This window comes from Terrapene carolina, unplaced genomic scaffold, assembly GCF_002925995.2.
Source record: "Terrapene carolina triunguis isolate 2854851 unplaced genomic scaffold, T_m_triunguis-2.0 Scaffold58, whole genome shotgun sequence".
Lineage (NCBI taxonomy): Eukaryota > Metazoa > Chordata > Testudines > Emydidae > Terrapene > Terrapene triunguis.
In genome coordinates this window covers 73,176,772-73,195,507 of record NW_020664409.1, presented here as the reverse complement: position 1 = coordinate 73,195,507, position 18,736 = coordinate 73,176,772, and the positions used below count along the sequence as shown (strand labels likewise).

Below are 18,736 nucleotides of genomic sequence, written 5' to 3'. Positions count from 1 at the left end.
ACTCTGTCCCCATATCTACTCTGGCGACACCATCAGAGGACCCAACCACATCAGCCACACCATCAAGGGCTCATTCACCTGCACATCTACTAATGTTATATATGCCATCATGTGCCAGCAATGCCCCTCTGCCATGTACATTGGCCAAACCGGACAGTCCTTCCGCAAAAGAATAAATGGACACAAATCGGACATCAGGAATGGTAACATACATAAGCCAGTAAGTGAACACTTCAATCTCCCTGGTCATTCTATTACAGATTTAAAAGTCACTATCATTGAACAAAAAAACTTCAGAAACAGACTTTAAAGAGAAACAGCAGAACTAAAATTCATTTGCAAATTTAACACCATTAATCTGGGCTTGAATAGGGACTGGGAGTGGCTGGCTCATTACAGAAGCAGCTTTTCCTCTCCTGGAATTGACACCTCCTCATCTATTATTGGGAATGGACTACATCCACCCTGATTGAATTGGCCCTGTCAACACTGGTTCTCCACTTGTGAAGTAACTCCCTGCTCTCCATGTGTCAGTATATAATGCCTGCATCTGTAACTTTCACTCTATGCATTCGAAGAAGTGAGGTTTTTACCCACGAAAGCTTATGCCCAAATAAATCTGTTAGTCTTTAAGGTGCCACCAGACTCCTTGTTGTTTTTGTAGATACAGACTAACACGGCTACCCCCTGATACTTGACAGTGATGTGTCTTGTATTTAAAGCGCCCAGATTTAAACAGATGCTGCATGTTACAAATTGGGGAATACGACTACGTACAGCTTATGACTCCTGTTTGATACTGGGGACTCTCTCTGCACATCTGTGTCAAACTGCAAACTTCATTTGGAATGTGTGACTTGTTTGCCTTCTCTGCTGTCTTTTGCCTCCATATTGAGCTAAAACCCACAGAAGGTGACGAGAAATTCTTGCAACTTGCACAGAGCTAACAATGGAGGGTTGTTCAGCTTTGACAAAGAGATGGCTGCTTCCCCAGGCAAGCCAAGTCTGAACTCCAGGGGTGTGGTAACTTAGCAACAGATGTGGGGGGCTGATCACTTGACAAGGCGATGGGTGGGTCACCTGACACAGGGGACTGGAGGTTATTAGAGAGAAGGTCTGTCACCAGCCACTGGAGAGAAAGGAAGGGTACTGCTGCAGGGATCTGAGAGTCAGACACACAGACAAACTCCATCATCCAGCCAAGAAGCCATGTGGAGTAGAGGAAGGATCCTGGACACCAGAGAGGCCTCTGACCTAAGCCCAAAGAATGCTCAAAAATCTGAGGAAGGGAAATGTGGATAGGTATTTTATTATTTTGTCTAGATCTGTATATTTCCGATACTATCTAAAGTAAACAGTGATTGGCTTTGGAACCTTTGCAAATTCTGCAATGTATGGGTTATTCCCCTTGCATCTGCATTTTCTGGAACTGTTTCAAAGTTGTCACACAGCCCATGTTAGCCACATCCCCTTCTCCAGCCTGCTGACAGATTTTCTGCCTCTACAGCTGCAGTCAAACGATGGTTCACTTTGCTCCCAACTTTTCTTGATAGCTTATTATTTTATTCCTGGATGTAGGAGCAATAGAAAGGTTTCCCTCAGAAGATTCTTAGGACTATACTCCATTTTCTTCATTGTTCAGAAGCATATGGGGACTCAGAGTTGTCCTAGATCTCAAGCAACTCAATAAATGGATGAAGAAAGTGAGATTCTGGATGGAGACCCTAGCTTCGGTGGCATCCCTGTCTCAAGAGGACTTTCTTGCTTCTGTGGATCTAGCAGATGCATATCTCTACATTCCCATATGACTACACCACCACAGACTGCTAAGATTTATGTACAGCACAGCCTGCTACCAGTACCAAATGCTCCCATTCAGCTCCTAGGATCTTCACGAAGATGCCAGACCCAGGTCTCAAGGCACTTAACTGTATCCCTTCCTACATAACCCTTTCAAAACTACAGCATATTCATTTTAGATTAAATCCTAGGAAAAATTTCCTAACTATAAGAGCAGAAGGACAGTGGAACTACACCTCTACCCCGATATAATGCAGTCCTATATAACACGAATTCGGATATAACGCAATAAAGCAGCGCTCCGGGGGACAGGGCTGCTTTACCTCGTTATATCCGAATTCGTGTTACCGCAAGCGGTTTCTCTGCGCCTGCCCGTTACTTGCTGCGGCCCTCCCCGGGGCCCCCCAGCTCCAGCTTGCCTCCGCTTCCTCCCACGAGTGCGCCGCAGGTCCGCTTCTCCTCCCTCCCAGGCTTGCCATGCCAATCAGCTGTTTGGCGCGGCAAGCATGGGAGGGAGGAGAAGCGGAGCTGCGGCGCGCTCATGGGAGGAGGTGGAGCGGAGGTGAGCTGGGGCAGCGAGGCTGCAGCAAGTAAGGGGAGGGGCACAGAGGAACCGTTCCCCGACTCAGCTCACCTCCGTTCCGCCTCCTCCTCCCACGAGCACGCCGCTCAGCTCCGCTTCTCTTCCCTCCCAGGCTTGCTGCGCCAAACAGCTGATTGGCGTGGCAAGCCTGGGAGGGAGGGGGGAGAAGCAGAGCTGCCGCGCGCTCAGGGGAGGAGGTGGAACAGAGGTGAGCTGGGATGGGGGGGCCCTGGGGAGGGCCTCAGAGGAACCGCTCCCTGCTCCAGCTCATCTCCACCTCCTCCCCTGAGCGCGCTGCCACCGCTCCGCTTCTCCCCCCCCCCCAGGCCTGGCCGGCCAAACAGCTGATTGGCGCGGCAAGCCTGGAAGGGAGGGAGAAGCAGAGCGGCGGCGGCGTGCTCAGGGAGGAGGCGGAGGCAGAGCGGAGGTTAGCTGGGGCGGGGAGCGGTTCCTCTCCCTACCCCGATATAACGCAGTCTCACCTATAACATGGTGAGATTTTTTCGCTCCCGAGGACCGCGTTATATCGGGGTAGAGGTGTAACTGCCTAGGGAAGTCATGGAAACTCCTTCACTGGAGCTTTTCAAAAAGAGGTGGATAGCCATCTGTCTTGTATGGTTTAGACACAACAAATCCTGCATCTTGGCAGGGGGTTAGACTAGATGAACCTTGGGGTCCATTCTAACCCTATGGTTCTATGATTCTACCCATCACTAGACATATTCAACAAGATCCAGAACCTGCATGTTGGTAAAGTGTACAACTCCACCCATAGCTCAATATTTACAACTACTGGGCCTCCTGGTTTCAAATATAGGAATTACTCTGTGGGCAAGGTCCCATATCAGATGCCTTCAGGTCTTTTTCCTAAAAGCATGGAACCATTCACCAGAAAACATGCAAGATCAGTTCCCAGTTCCCAACCAGATGCTGAACTCTCTAAGATGGTGGACAATCTCAGAGAATGTCTGCAAGGGACTTTCCATATGCCTTCCAGAGCCATAAGTACTCACAGCCAATGCCAGCCTGACAGGATGGAGAGCACAGCAGGGGAACAGAACAGTGCAAGGCACCTGGAACACCAGGCGAAAGGAACCAGAGCATCAACCTATTGATGCTCAGAGCTCTCAAGCTAGCCCAACAGAGGTTCCAGAACTATCTATTCTAGAGGATGAAAATATTCTGATCCAGTTGGCCAACATGACCATTGTGCCATATGTCAACAACCAAGTGGAAACAATGAGTGTAACTCTACACACAGAAATGATGGCCAGAGAACTCTATAAGAGCAAAACACATAAAAGGATAGCTGAACTAAAAGGCAGACTGACTCACCAGATGCACCGTCAACAACTCAGAGTGGTGTCTGAATCATGAAATCTTTATTAGGATTTCGCGGAAGTTCATCGTTCTGGCAGTCAACCTATTTGCCAATAACAAGACGACAAGGCAGCCAAAGTACTTCATCAGGGAAGCAGGCCCCAAATCCCTGGGGATGGTTGTTTCTTTGCACATATGGCCGCAAGGCCTTCTATACGCCTTCCCACTTCTAAGAAAGTTGATCCAGAAAGTAAGGTAAGGCAAGAAGAAGCAAAGGTGACAGTGCTAGATCCACGCTGGCCAAGCAGATGCATGGTTCTCTGATCTGAGAGAACTGAAATTGGAACTACCACTGTAGCTACCAGTAAGACCAGACCATCCTTTAACGAAGCCCATTACTCTATCTTGAGCATCTACAACTGATAGCCTGCAATCAAGAGGGAAGCATTAGCCACACTAGAACTATCCTTCAAAGAGATGGAACAATATTCTCCTCCAGGTGAGCTTCAACCCTAAAGACCTTCTCCTCTATCCAAACTAGATTTAGTGTGTTGTGTCAATAACAACAAAAATCCAAAGGATCCTGATATCCCACTTATTCTGGACTTTCTTCAGAAAGGCACAGACAAGGGACGAGCTCCATAGTGCCTGATGTCAGCTGTAGGAGTATCCTATTCACCACATCCTCTGACTCCTTGACAGAGAACCCTCAGATATCCAGATTTCTCAGAGTAGTCAGACTGACTAAACTTGTGGTTAAACCAATCTTTCCAAAAGACCTAACTACACATCCTTTTGGGCTGCTGACATCAATATCTCCATTCCACCTATCAAAACTCTTTTTTAGGTCATCATCATGTCTACTAGACGAGTTTCTGAACAGGCAGCTCTAGCCATGCAGGAATGCCACTGGGTGTTTCATGATGACAAGGTGGTACTAAGAATACCAGAATCATTTTTTGCCTAAGGTGAATTCATCTTTCCATGCCACACAGGAGATTGTCCTCCCTTCATTCTGTCCAAAGCCACAGCTCCCGACAGAAAAGCTGTGTCACATGTTGGACATTAGAAGAGCAGTAAAGATCTACGTCAAGCATACCAAATTGACAAGAAGATCGGGCTCCTTATTTGTCTCTTTTCATCCAAAGTGCCAAGGGCTCAGGGTATTCAAGCTATTACTAGCTAGATGGATCAAGCTATGCATTATAAAGACACCAAGGCACACTCCACAATATCTATGAAGACATTGTGGGTGGAAAGAGCTTGTGCTTCCACTGTCGAGAGCTGCAGGGCAGCAATATGGTCATAGGTTAACACATTTAGTAGACCCTAAGTTGACTTTCTGTTCTCTGTGGAGGTCTTCTTTGGCAGGAAGATGCTGCAGGCATTGGGCTAGGAATAGCATTGCTATTTTGGGAAATTAACTCAAGGGGGATCTTCCCTATCTCATTCTGTTTTTCTTATTTCCCCCCCCCCCCCTTCTGTTCATTGTTCGTTAATTTCCATATGTATCAGAATTGTGGGAGACTAAGCTGCAGAATGGTAAATTTCTTACCTGTTAATTTCCTTTCTGCTAGCAGCATCTCCCACAATTCTACTCTCCCTGGTTGGCATTCTAGCCAGGAGACCGTATTTAATTTTGATAGTTATGTTTATAGGCTGTAGCCCACTTATTGTCTAGCACTGAAGTTACTGTTACTAATCATATTCTATGAGTTTTTACACAGCTTTGGAATGAATCATCTGTCAGCAGGCTGGATAAGGGGGCATGGCTCGCACAGGCTGTGCTACCGCTTTGAACTGCCTCCAGAAACTGCAGTCAGGAGGGGACTAGCCCATACATCTTATAATATATGGAGATATACCTATCTCATAGAGCTGGAAGAGACCTTGAAAGGTCATCGATTTCAGTCCCTTGCCTTCACTAGCAGGACCAATTTTTGCCCCAGATACCTAAATGGCCCCCTTAAGGATTGAACTCACAACCCTGGGTTTAGCGGGCCAATGCTCAAACCACTGAGCTATCCCTCATTGTGGGAGATACTGCTAGCAGAAAGGAAATTACCATGAGGTAAGAAATTTACTAATTTGGAGTGTTTCAATTATCACGTATCCCTAAAGAGTTGAAGTGTCTGCTAGAGTGCCCATACAGTGGAACTGTGGGCAAGGATGTGCTTAATATACTGGGATATCTTGGGGTCAGCACTACTTGTAGGGGCCTAGTGAAGCTGAACTCCTAGATGCCAATTCTCCGAAGGAGTAACTGACAGAAAACCTGTGCCAGAAAGGCCAATAAAGAGACTGTGTTGGAGCCTACTGAGACCCAGGGAAGCTTAAAAGCACACGGCCCCAACATGTGGGCCCAAAACAGCAGCCTGGTGAGTGTCCAGCAGGGGAGGTTTACCAGGGTCACAACACTGCAATTATTTGAAAAGGAAAGGTTCAGACCATTGGAATGTAGAACTGTATCTTCTCTAGTGAATTAGGATAACAAACTCCCCACTACTTGAAAAAGCAAAAAAACTAGATTGTTGGGAGAGGGGCAGAAAACAAAAACACATTTCTACAAATGACACTGGAACTTATTTACCTTTAGTTCTTCAATTTCATTTTGCAGAAGACTCTCTTTCTGCACCATATGCCTTCTCTGTGAATCTAATCTGGACTCCATTTCATGCTTTGCCTCCTCCACTCTGCAGATCATTTCTGACCTAAAAAAGTGTATTTTTCCTTTTTAAACCTAACCATTATACCTGTGACTTTCAAGTACCAGAGTAACTACTGCTGCCAAATAGCCACATTGTTCCCGAATACAACTGGGTGAAATTTTTCGACCAAAACTTTTTTCCTCAGGAGAAAAAAAATGCAGATTCAACAACACCAAAAGATTTTGCAAATTCATGCTGATTTCACTGAGTTGCTTCAGTAAAAAGGGGGGGAAAAAACTGAAGCAAATTCTCCCCCCAAATCAAAATGTTTAATTTAGACACTTCCTAGATTTAAACAGAAAAATTGAAACATTTAAACTACCTTTTCTTTAGAAATTTCCTTTAATTTTATTTAAAAGAATTAAACATTAAAAATGTTCAAAATTAAAACAAAAACAAAATGAGTTTTTAAAAAAAAAATCGTGATTTGCCCGGATCTAGTCCTAAATTAAAGCTCTGCTATAGTCTTGTGTTACACAGCTCTCTAGAGGTAAGATGAGTTTGTTTTACCAACAAACAGTATTCTTGCTCAGTATGTACCTATTTAGGGGTTTTAATCTCTCGATAGAATGTGCAAGTTCTAGTCCTGGCATCAATATCAGAGATTCTTTGTGCTCCAATCCTATGGTGATGGGCAGCGATACAGAACTCCAAGGTAGATGTTTCTGAAATAATTCCAGAAGCTATAGACTAACTTTTTTTTTGGCTTTGGATGGTTTATTTCCTTTCATCCAAACATATAACTGTCATTTTGATTAATTTTATTTTAAGAGTATATGGTAACTTTGTGCAGTAGTTTAAGAGAAATGTAATACATGTCTCAAAATAAAAAGCATGAATATGCCTCAGTCTGTGTCATTCCACTTAACCCAAGGAGAATGGAATTCTGAAACAAAGACATAATACAGAAAGCTACAGGTTAAGTTCAGGATAGCATACCATCTAGCAGCATTTGGATCAGCACTTGTTGGTTTATTGTGGATGTGAAATGACAGTAGTTGTGGGAGAAGGAAACTAGTATCATTAAGTTATTAAACACAGTCATAGCCAAAACTGAAACATTAACAGGTTAACCTTTTGAGTTTTGAACAGCAGTTTGGCATTTTATTGGTATCAGGAAAGTTCACTTGTTTCCCGCTGCACTTACCAGGAACTGAACCTGGGTCACCAGCAAAGTGCAGGAGAGCTGGGGCCTCCACTGACCAAAGGAGCAAGAGAGAAGGTACCAGCAGGAAGGGGTGGGAAGAGGTACAAAACTGCTGGAAGATCATGGAAATGATAAACTGGAAGAGGAACAGAGGCAAGAAGAAAGAGAGGGACAGACAGAAGGTAAAGACCAACACTGATAAGCATTAGTAGTCTTCCAGCATTTTAGGCCTAAGTACAAGCTTGAACTCGTAGATCACCTGCCTCTCATCTCTGATAACTTTATAACTGCCAAACATAATTGGAGTTTTTCATCTACAAAGTGTTTCAAAAATCTTAAATAATAAATCTTACTTCATAATTTGGCTCTGGGTTCATATCAGACTAAGGTAAAAAGTGAAAAGGTTTAATGGCCTCAGTCTAGTTCTTTGTATGTATTTCACTCTTTCATGTAACCATGACATAATTTTGGATAATTGCAATCCCTATTCATTAGGGTTCTGGGCTAATCAAATTAATTTAACTAACTCAGACTAAAAGTGCAGTAAGAGTTTAAAGTGTGTAATGGCTTTTTAAAAATATTCTCACCAGTTAATACCAAGTGATTTACACATTATGGGTTAGATATCAGAATTAAACAGAGCTAGTACTTGGAACCGTGTCTTATGTGCAGTGATTTTAGGCCCAGGTTAAACACAAATACCCAGCAAACAGAAGTAGTATTTTACCGGAGCAGTTCTAGTTCTGTTCTTAGCTCTGCTACACAATTATGCTGCGTGTCTTCTGCCCTGAGAATGGTATAACCACAACCATTAGGGCATTCACGGCTCCGGTATTCACACACTGCCAAATGGCTATCTAAGTTACGTCGTTCAATCTGAACTGGACAACCTGATCAGGAAACAGTAAATTGAGGCAATATTAAATCACTTGCAATTAACAGAAACATAGTCCATTCCAGGCAAACACACCCAATCAAGCAAACAAACTATAGTGCATAGACTGATCATATGCAAATCTGTCAAAACAAAGTGATTCCCTTACAGCATGAAGAGATACACCTATAGGTCCCAAAGCCTTGTCTACATTAAAACTTTTTGCTCAAGTCTCCCATCATTGCTCTAACACTGGTGGTAACACTAGTGTAAGTCATGGATAGTAGAAAAAATACTGGCAGCTGGCCTACACTATGTTCCCATCAGCCCTACTCCACCACCAACAGCAATGGATGGAGATATTAAGAAAAATGCCAGTTTAGACAAAGCTTGAGTATCAAAAATTTGGCACCCAAGGTTAGAGAAAATTTTGGACCTTAGCAACTTGTCCAAGATCACACAGCAAATCAACGACAGAGCTGGGACTAGAACCTGGTTCTCTTCACCACTACACTTGTGCCTTACCTACTACTAGACTAGTATTTCTCAACCAATGGGTCGCGACTCCTGCAGGGTGGGGGACAAAAGGAATCAGGAGGGTTGTGAGGCAATTAAATTTTATTTACAGTTCTAAAGCAAGGGGGGGGGGGGGAATTGAAAATAACTTAGGGATGTCAAAAGCCTTCAAAGTTTGTGAGGTCAAATGTAATAATAGTATAAATTTTTACTCTTACTTTTATAGTAAATGTAAGTAGGTTGTGCACATTTCTGACTTCAAATAATGGGTTGCCCACCTGACAAGTCTGAGATAAAAGGCAGCATGATCAAGTGCAGTGTATTGCAGACAGGCTGGTAAAGACAAGCAGAAAATATCACCTAGTAGAGGTGGCCTAACTACAAGCACAAACAAAAATGTACCATAAAAACCTTGCAAGTGGTAGGTTTCAGAGTGTGTGCACTTCTGATTAAGACAAACACCTATATAATTTAATAAAAATATTTTGCACTTTCATATCACCTTTCACTGGAAGATCTCAAAAGCCTCACATCACCTCTCTGAAAGAGCTATTACTCCCATTTTACAGATTAAGAAACACACAAATGTAAATAACTTGCCCAAGGCAACACAGCAGCAGCATAACTGGGAACAGAACGCAGAAATCCTTATTTCCTGTCCCATATTAAGCACCAAACAGTGGTTTCTCAGATACATACTCAGCCTTACCTACACTGGCTAAAGTTTGAGATACCTTCTGGAAAGGGAGCAAAGCAGCAAGTTATAGTGTAATCCTGTTTAATATAATAAATGCTAAATTGGCCAAAAAGCTGGTTCAATCATCACATGCAAAAAACCACAATCAGATGAGTAATAAAAGCTGAATATTAGACAAATCATACCTTGGCAGAAAGCAAAAACCATGCACTGCTGTGTATTCTGATAAATTAGGGGTCCAGTATTCAAATTCATTCTGGTTAATTTTCACATGAAAAGGAAAAACTGATGATGGATGACAATCATCATTACAACAGAGAGCAAATCCATTGTCTAAAAAAATTTCTGCAAACTCTCAACCGCTTATCATGCTATTATCTTTTGAATTTTTATTTGGCTCTTTTTTTGTTCTGTTTTGCCAGTTAAACTGAAGCAACCATATTGCAGAGGCCATGTCTGTGTAGGAATGTGCAAGCAGAAGTACCTACCCCCTTGCCTAAAGAAAGCTTACTTCAGTCTTTTTTGGTCTAGCATGAATATGGTCTAGAACTCAGAAATTCACAATGTGGAACTCAACATAGAAGTGAATGAATGTCCATCACTGCCACCCTACTGTGATTAAGTATGCCAGATATCAATTTTCTGAACAAAAGGCTCAAATTTGAACTTTACTCACCAGCATTTGAGCAGGGTATCTGGCTGTATTCACATTCTCTCTCATGTCTGTCTATAGATTCTAGAGAACAAACCATTTCACAACCATGCTCTCCGTTTTTGCAATGAAGCTGAAGTCGATTTAGATCATTTTTCATGTATCTATATACAGAAAAGAGTTACTTTGTTTCTTCTTTTTTAAACTCCTGCAACACTGTAAAAGTAGTTGACTTTTGCCACATTTCAGGGATTCTACCTTCCACAAGGAAAAAAGTCAAATGCTCTGTTCAAAATATTTCAGCATTCAAGTAACTATATTTGAGAACAGGGGTTTGGGAGTGGTGAAAGCTATGATAATGGAATATTAAGGTTCAAAATTAAATATGCAAATTAGTTCATGAAGAATGGCTATTGAGAGGTCCCAAAACTACCGGTAAGTCTTTAGCACTAACTAGGGGCTTGTGTACACTTAAAATGTTACAGTGGCACAGCTGTACCGCTGTAGAGCTTCAGTTGTGTACACTACCTATGCTGATGGGACTTCCTCCCCTACAGGCGGAAGAATTCTTCCGTCCATCTAATGATGTCTATATGTGGCTCAGGGGTGGGATTTTTCACAGCCCTGAGTGACATAGTTATACTGAACTAATTTCCTAAACCAGGCTTTAGAAAAATCCCTTCAACAATCAGATTTGTTACGTACCTGTAGAGAGGTCGTAGCACAGACATATCAAGTGCTTGTCTGTCTTCAGGGCAATTATTGTGATGAACAAGCCATCCATGTATACAGGCAGTACAGAAAGCATGTTCACAAGGAGCCTGTAAGGGATCTTCTAATACATCTCGGCATATACAGCATAAAAGTCCTTCATTAACATAGCCAACAAAACGCTCAATATCATAACCCATTCTTTTCCACAGACTTCCAACCTATTATAATGTTAAAACAGCAATTAGTAACTGATTGATAACTAATTATTTAGCACTGACAGAATGCTTGGTGCTGCACAATACACAAAAGTAAAGCAGTCAAGGTAAAGAAAGGTCTTGCCCAAAGAGCTTTCTATCTTGAAAGCAGACACATTGGTAAAAACAGAGAGGATTAATTTAGTAGGTTCTCTCTCGTTTTGAACTCTATTACAAAATGTGATTCTTGTGGACACTGTGAAAGACTGCAGTTTAATTCTGCATTTGCACAATGTTTTTGAGATTATTTAGAGAATAACTGAAGATTTATTCTGTAACTGAAAATTTAAAGATGAATTTCAGAAAAAACGCTGTTCAAATGTCAGAACCTGATTTCCGTTTCTTTACCTTTATTTGTATAAAATTCTGCAAATTTGTAAAACAATGCTTTTACTGACAGTATTAAACACCCTTGAGTACTTCTTATCCATATGATTTTATGTATATCTGTCAACCACAGGTAACTTAATTTTATGTATGTTTCCCTTATACTCATAAGAACCATTAACAACAACCCATTCTCTGAATGAGGTGTGAGTCTAGAAAAAATAGTATATGATCATGTAGTTACAGACTGTACCATAATGCATATGTACAAGGGAGCCAAATTAAGATTGCCCAGGCAGTGGAGCCCTCAGCTCCTGTACATGGCACCACAGCAGCTGGAAACAGCCAAGAAAAATAACTACAAAGAAAGTTCTGCTTGGACCCTGCAGCCCTGGACTGAAGCATGCTCCGTGCAGGTTGCTAAGTATTCTTGCTTGCTTTTTGAGCAGTTGTGCTGGCATTTTTAGGCAGCCACGGGCTGTAGGTGTTTCCACTTGTCTCACGAGCTGCCCCCCCCCTTTTTTTTTAAATTGGGCCCCCTGGGGTTTCTTTTATGAATCCTCCCCACCCTACCCCCCAGCATCATGGTGCAGAAATTCAAACCCCACCCCCTGCTTATGTTTTCTGGTTTTCATGGGTTTTTCCTGCTATTTAGGCTTGTTCTGGGGCAGTTTTGAGTCTTTGGTTTCACAGCCAAACTCTAACAAACCTCTGAGTTTGTGCAAGCTGCAGTTTTTCGAATCATATAACTAGACCAAATTTTCATGGTGATGGCAAAAGACACATCCCTGACACCAGAGAGACCTCCCTCCCCAAAAAGTTTCCAGTCCCTAATCTAAAGCATGGAGGCTCTAGAGCTCCTCAATGAAACAGATGTTGTTGCCCATATTAAAAACAGTTGCAATTTATTTTTCCCTAACTTCATTCTAAAAAATGGCTGAACTGTTTTAGCTGAACTTTGCTTAAAAAACAGCCAGAGGCACACACACAGAATGGAAAATTTCAGCCCAAATGATTTAAGTTTGGAAAAGTTATAACCAACTGAAAACAGGGTCTTACAATGGAAAGTCTAGGGGGCAATGTTAATTATAACCAACACTGACAGATGTGGAGCTATTCTGTAATTTATGAATACTGTATGTTGACAGGGTTATTGGGATGATTACTTTATAAATATTTTAGTTCAGTTTAATAAGGGACTGTATGGAGCAACACGCAGGAAGGAAATAGAATGGCTTAAGATAAGCCACTTCTCCACAAACATTTGAGGGTTCTTAAGATGAAAGCCATTAGAGGAAAAGGCCATGGACAGCAGAGATCAAAAGGACTGTAGCAGTTTAAAAAAGGCTCTCTCTCAAGGGGGGCTCGGGGAACAAACTAGAGCACAAGCACTGGGGAGGGGAAGTGGGGAGGAATCTGAAGAAGTTAGTCCTGTGTAAGTTACTATCAGGGCATGGTTAGCTTTTATGTAAGATCGAGGTGTCTAGACTGTTTTAAAAATCTCTTGTCTTTAAATGGTTTGTACTGTAATAATAAACTATACTTTGGCCTGAAGAAGTCTGTTTTGTCACTGGATACCCTGGTCACAGACCCTTGATAGGAAGAACGACAGGCATCAGAAGTCAGTTGGACCTACTGGGTAAACATGGTTGATACCGTCTGTACTGTATGTAATTCAGGGCCTGGTCTAACAGTGAGAGAATTGCAGAATTCCACCCTAGGATAGGTAAAGGCTTCAGCCTGACACCTGAGAGGGTTGAACTGAGAGAGACCAGAAAGGAGAAAGAGGTGCCGCTAACCTTGTAACCATGACATGTGCTACCAGCTCTGCCCATAACACATGTGAGTTTTATAAGATCAATACCCCTAAAACTAAGTTGAAAGTTATATGAAAGAGAAGAAACAAGCTTCTGTACTTTAATACAATTCTATCAAGGAAGATGTGGCTAAAGTCTAACAATTCTTATCAAGATGGTTAATTACATAAAATATGTTTTAGGTTGCACAGTTTTTCTTAATCATAAAAAATTACTTTTGCAACACAGTCAAGCATCATGAAACAGTATTTCCTAAGTTGTTAGAATTTCTAAATAACAATGTTTATTCATTATAAATATAAAAATATTAAATCTTTTACCTTTTAGATTTAATTCACATTAATACCATGCAGTTTTCCACATAAATGCTTTGGAATTATGATTTCCAGAGGAGACAGCAGTACTAAATCACCTTATTCTATCATCTCTTCATTGCTTTATGTTACTTTCTACAAGAACACTAAAAAAAAAAACAGAATCAATTGTTGTGTTTCCTAAGTTACAGATCCCCATGCTTAACCAGCTAGTTGTTGAATAGACTATTGTTCTCATAGCCATTAAATCTAAACTTTACAGTGGCATGCATTTGAAAGGTTACTTTATAGTATGTTTAACACTTTAGCCTGCTGTCACCCATGGCTCATATAGAATGGAAAAATTAGCTAATAGGTGTTAAATTAACACACTTTTAAACAATACATAGCACTGAGGGTATATCTACACTAGGTGCTAAGTGTTGTTTTAAAAGCATTAATAAAAATATTTTACCATGCTTTTAAAAACACCCCCTATTTTCCTGGGCCCTATCCAGACTACAATATTTTATTTTTGTTATAATTTTGACAAAAAGCATTTTTATTTTTATCAATTTATATTTTCAGTTGCCCAAAATTATGTAGCTTAAGCATTTAAAAAAATAAATGTATATATTCAAACAATAATTATTTAATGACTAGGGCACTACCAAATTCACGGTCTATTTTGGTCAATTTCATGGTCATGGGATTTTAAAAATAGTAAATTTCATGATTTCAGCTATTTAAATCTGAAATTTCACGGTGTTATAAATGTGGGCGGTCCTGACCCAAAAAGGAGTTTGGGTAGGGGGGGGTCACAAGATTATGTTGGGGGTGGAAGTTGTGGGGCTGCTACCCTTACTTCTGTGCTGCTGCTGGCGGCGGCGGCACTGCCTTCAGAGCTGGGCAGCTGGAGAGCGGCAGCTGCTGGCTGGCAGCCCAGCTCTGAAGGCAGAGCTCCGGCAGCAGCAGCGCAGAAGTAGGGATGGCATGATATAGTATTGAACGGAATAGTTTTGGACAAGGAGAAGAAGTCTGGAGATAAATGTGAGAAGTGATGGACATATGCTTGTTTTGTTAAAATATTATGTGTTTGCTGTTGAAGAAAAAAATCCAGAATACTTAACATTGTTGTTTTAGTTAAATAAAACAATTTAAATGTCTGTTTGGTGATGTTCTCCTCCTAATACAGCATGGCAAGAAAATGCTCCAAATATTAATGATTAACCTGTTGAATTGGAGATAGTTCACCTCCCAATGACTTCATAAATACCTGCTTCAATTACCTTTGGTAAATGAAATAACCAATCATTCATTCATTCATTTTCTGATATAGCTGTAAATCTAATCTGAAAAGTTTTCAAAATAAATTACTGTTTAAAAATGTACAGTGTGTACCTTCTAAAAATGAAACCTACATCTATCTCTGAGCTGTGAAGAATATGTATTAAGGTTATAACAACCAACAAGAATGCACTTTTATGTAGAAAACCATGATTAAACCGAGTCTTCCTGACTAGTGATTTAAATCATCAATTTAATTTAAATCAAATCCACCCTGTTACTTTCACAGTGAAACAATGTTACAACTTCTAGATTCACAGACTTTTTGCCAAATAAGTAATGTAGAAATTGATAACTGGAGTTCCGCCTCAGATATCCCATCCTCCTATGTTAGGAAAAGCCACTTGAACTGTCTGGATATGGAAGACATCCTTCAGTCCTCATCTAAAGTCTATATGTGCTCCAGTAGTGCTATTGGTTAGCACATGAGGGAGTACTGATAAGGTTATTAGGACAAGAAGCAATGAGCTTAAAAGGGAGGTTTAGGTTGGACATTAGGAAAAACTTCCTAACTGTCAGGGTAGTTAAGCACTGGAATAAATTGCATAGGAAGGTTGTGGAATCTCCATCATTGGAAATTTTTAAGAGCTGGTTAGACAAACACCTGTCAAGGATGGTCTAGATCAGCGTTTCTCAAACTTGGGTCTGCAGACCTCTAGGGGTGCCTGAGGGGACTCCAGGGGTTCTGTGGGCCCTGCTGAGAAACTCCTCCCCCTCCCTCCCAGGCGCACCTCCAGCATGCTGGGGAACAGGCTTACCTGTCCTGGCTCACTGCCGCTACCAGAAGCGGCAGGCACATCTCTGTGGCCCTTGTGGCGGGGGGCCAGGGGTCTCCATGCACTGTCTCCGCCCTGAACACCGACTCCGCAGCTCCCATTGGTTGGGAACTGTGGCAGGAGGTTCCCGGGAGCAGCTCTAAGGGAGAGGGCAGGAGCAGCACATGGCAGTGGGGGGAGGGACAGCTGAACTGCCCGGCAATTGATAGCCTGGTGGGCAGCTGCCACACAGGGAATTTAGGGGAGCGGGGAGCTGATAGGGGGGCTGCCAGTCCACCCAGGTTCCAAGACCCCACCAGCTAGCTCCAACGAGCTGCTCTTCCTGCAAGCAGTGAACAAAGCAGGTGGCTGCCAAACAACATTATAAGGGAGCATTGCGCAACTTTAAACGAGCATGTTCTCTAATTGATCAGCAACAAAACAATGTTAACTGGGATGACTTTACAAGGTCACAGCTTTATTCTTCCTGTAAATGGACACTAAATCTTATGTTCAGATCAATTCAATCAAAAATAAAAAACAATACAATACTATGTAAAAAAAAATTACAACTGAAGTCTGGTAAGGTCAAATTGCTTGAACTGATGAAACATTCTTATCTAGCTAACTGAAGTTATATCCAGACCATAAGATGTAGTTTAGATTTTTAAAAAAGCATTATTGCAAACAAGTGTATAGTGCTAAAAAACAATCGAGTTCTGATACCTAGTCTAAACAATACTCATGAAACCAGAATTTATTAAAAAGAAAAAGTGACCATTTTTAAATCTTCTAGGTAAACCCAGTGTAAGGATAATTGTAATATTATATTGAAAGAATGTGTGCCAACTAGTCAGAATGTTGATCCTTATTTATAGTCATTGCTCTCAGTGTGCTGATATCTAAATGTGGGATAATAACCCAAAAATAAGAGACACAAGAGAATAGCTAATACAGGAACTTTAAGATGACAAATCATTTATTTAGCATAATATTTCATAATTCTTTATTTTTGACTTACATAATTTATAAGAAGGGTAAGAAACTGTGGGGAACTAGTGTCACATTTTGGTCTAAAATGAGGGCCAGTAAAAGTGAATTTGCTGGTTTTTCCCCCCTCAAGACTAAAGGTCTTTCCTCAAGATTCAGTTTCTTTAAACTGGTCTCCTTTGGACTCTGTCCAATTTGTCCACATCTTACTTAAAGAGTGGTAGTCCAGAACTGGAGACAGTACTCCAGATGGGACCTCACCAGTGCCAAGTAGAGTGGAACAATAACCTCCTGTATATTACATATGACAATCCTATTAATACAACCCAGAATGACATTAATATTTTTTGCAATTGCATCACATTGTTGACTCAATCAATTTATGATCCACTATAATCCCCAGATTCTTTCCAACAGTACTACTGCCTAGCCAGTTATCCCCCATTCTGTAGCTGTGCATTGATTTTTCTTCCTAAGTGTAGTACTTTGCACTTGTCTTTACTGAATTTCACCTTGTTGCTTTCAGACCAATTCTCAATTTGTCAAGATCATTTTGAATAATAATAATCCTTCCTCAAAAGTGCTAGCAACTTTTTAAAAGTTAGACTCATTGTTTGCTATTTTCCAACAACGAGAGTCAAAAGCAAGATTGAACCTGGCATGCACATATTTGACACATACTACTTTTACACATTATAAGATACAGCACAAATTTGTATTTAAGATGTGAATTCAGTAATCCTTCTACAACAATTTACAGACACTTCTCTCCCAAAGGGAGAGAAACTATGCTTTAAAATGAAAACTTTTCGGTATGACGTTTCACTAATTTCACTAATAATCCCAAACTGAGAAGCGCTCCTCTCTCTGCCAACACTTGCTTAAAGAGACATCACCGACTGAACTTCACCCCCATACTTCTATCTAAAACTTTTCTTACAATTGTGAAAGGTGGAGACTAGCAATGTTATTGCCATACTTCAGAATTTGTTTTTAGCTATTATTCCTTTTAAGGCCAGTTTGGGAGCAAGGTGTAATTAGCAACATTTCATTTAAGTTAATTACATGCAGGTAACATTCGATCAATTTACACAAACTGAAGGGCAATACAAAGGGGAACAAATTCTTATATGCTACTACATAGGAAAAAAACATTACACTTAAATGCAGATTCTTGTAATTTAAATTAAAGTATTTAATAGAAGTTAATGCTCTTACAAACTGTATCTGGGTAAGTGGGTGAGACACGGATGGATCTGGAGCAGAGCTAACTGACCACCCAGGGGAGGAAAGTCGGACTTGGATGGACAGATGCTGCCCGTTTTCCTGCTGGCAGATCTATAGCTCGGGGTCACAGCTCCACCTCCGACTTCTCGCGGACTGAGTCCCGCACAGGCCGCTGACAGAATTACCGGCGACGAGCCGTTATTCACCGGGTCAGCTCCTCAGGCGTCGCCTGGCCCAATACCCCGCTCCTCCCGCACCATCCCCGGCTCTTGGCCATGACACGCTGGCTTCAGGGGCCAGTGCACCCGCGGCATCCCGCAGCTCCCCGCCCCCCAACCCTTGGAGATGGGCCCCACCACGCACGGTTAACCGCTCCCCCTCCCAGTGACCCACTTACCCGCCCAGCGGGGGTCCCTCCCTCCGCGCCCCAGCCCGGCGGCACCTCACACTACACCCACTCTCTAGGTTGGTTTCCAAGCACGGCCGCAACGGCAAGCAGCAGTGCATTTTGCGACTGCCATTGCTTGACGGCTGCGTGTCACACCAGGATGAACCCAGCAGGACGGCCATACTGTGGGTGGCAGCATGCGCATGCGTCCTGCAGCACCCGGCAAACCTGTTCAAGAGAGGGGAGAGGCAAGTGGGCACGCGCGGGTGCAGAACAGCTGGTGGAGTGAGGATGGGCGACAGGAACATGCGCATTTGAACGATGGCC

At 42.0% G+C, this 18,736-nt stretch overlaps 1 protein-coding gene across 3 annotated transcripts in view; it reads right to left on the bottom strand.

Moving 5' to 3' along the window:
• Positions 1-18,593, bottom strand: part of LOC112108037 (RING finger protein 151-like) — a 26,648-nt gene extending 8,055 nt beyond the window's left edge. The window contains exons 1-6 of one of the 3 annotated variants that reach the window (XM_024201996.3): positions 18,419-18,593; positions 13,730-13,869; positions 11,003-11,229; positions 10,322-10,461; positions 8,286-8,448; positions 6,294-6,414 (exon numbers count right to left, since the gene is read on the bottom strand). In XM_024201996.3, the coding sequence (XP_024057764.1) occupies positions 6,294-6,414; positions 8,286-8,448; positions 10,322-10,461; positions 11,003-11,208 (630 nt within the window). In that variant the 5' untranslated portion in view covers positions 11,209-11,229; positions 13,730-13,869; positions 18,419-18,593. Of the gene's footprint in view, positions 1-6,293; positions 6,415-8,285; positions 8,449-10,321; positions 10,462-11,002; positions 11,230-13,729; positions 13,870-18,012; positions 18,309-18,418 lie in introns of those variants that run through there. The other 2 variants (XM_024202006.3, XM_024202015.3) reach the window with 2 other exon arrangements.
• Between the last annotated feature and the right edge of the window lie 143 nt (positions 18,594-18,736).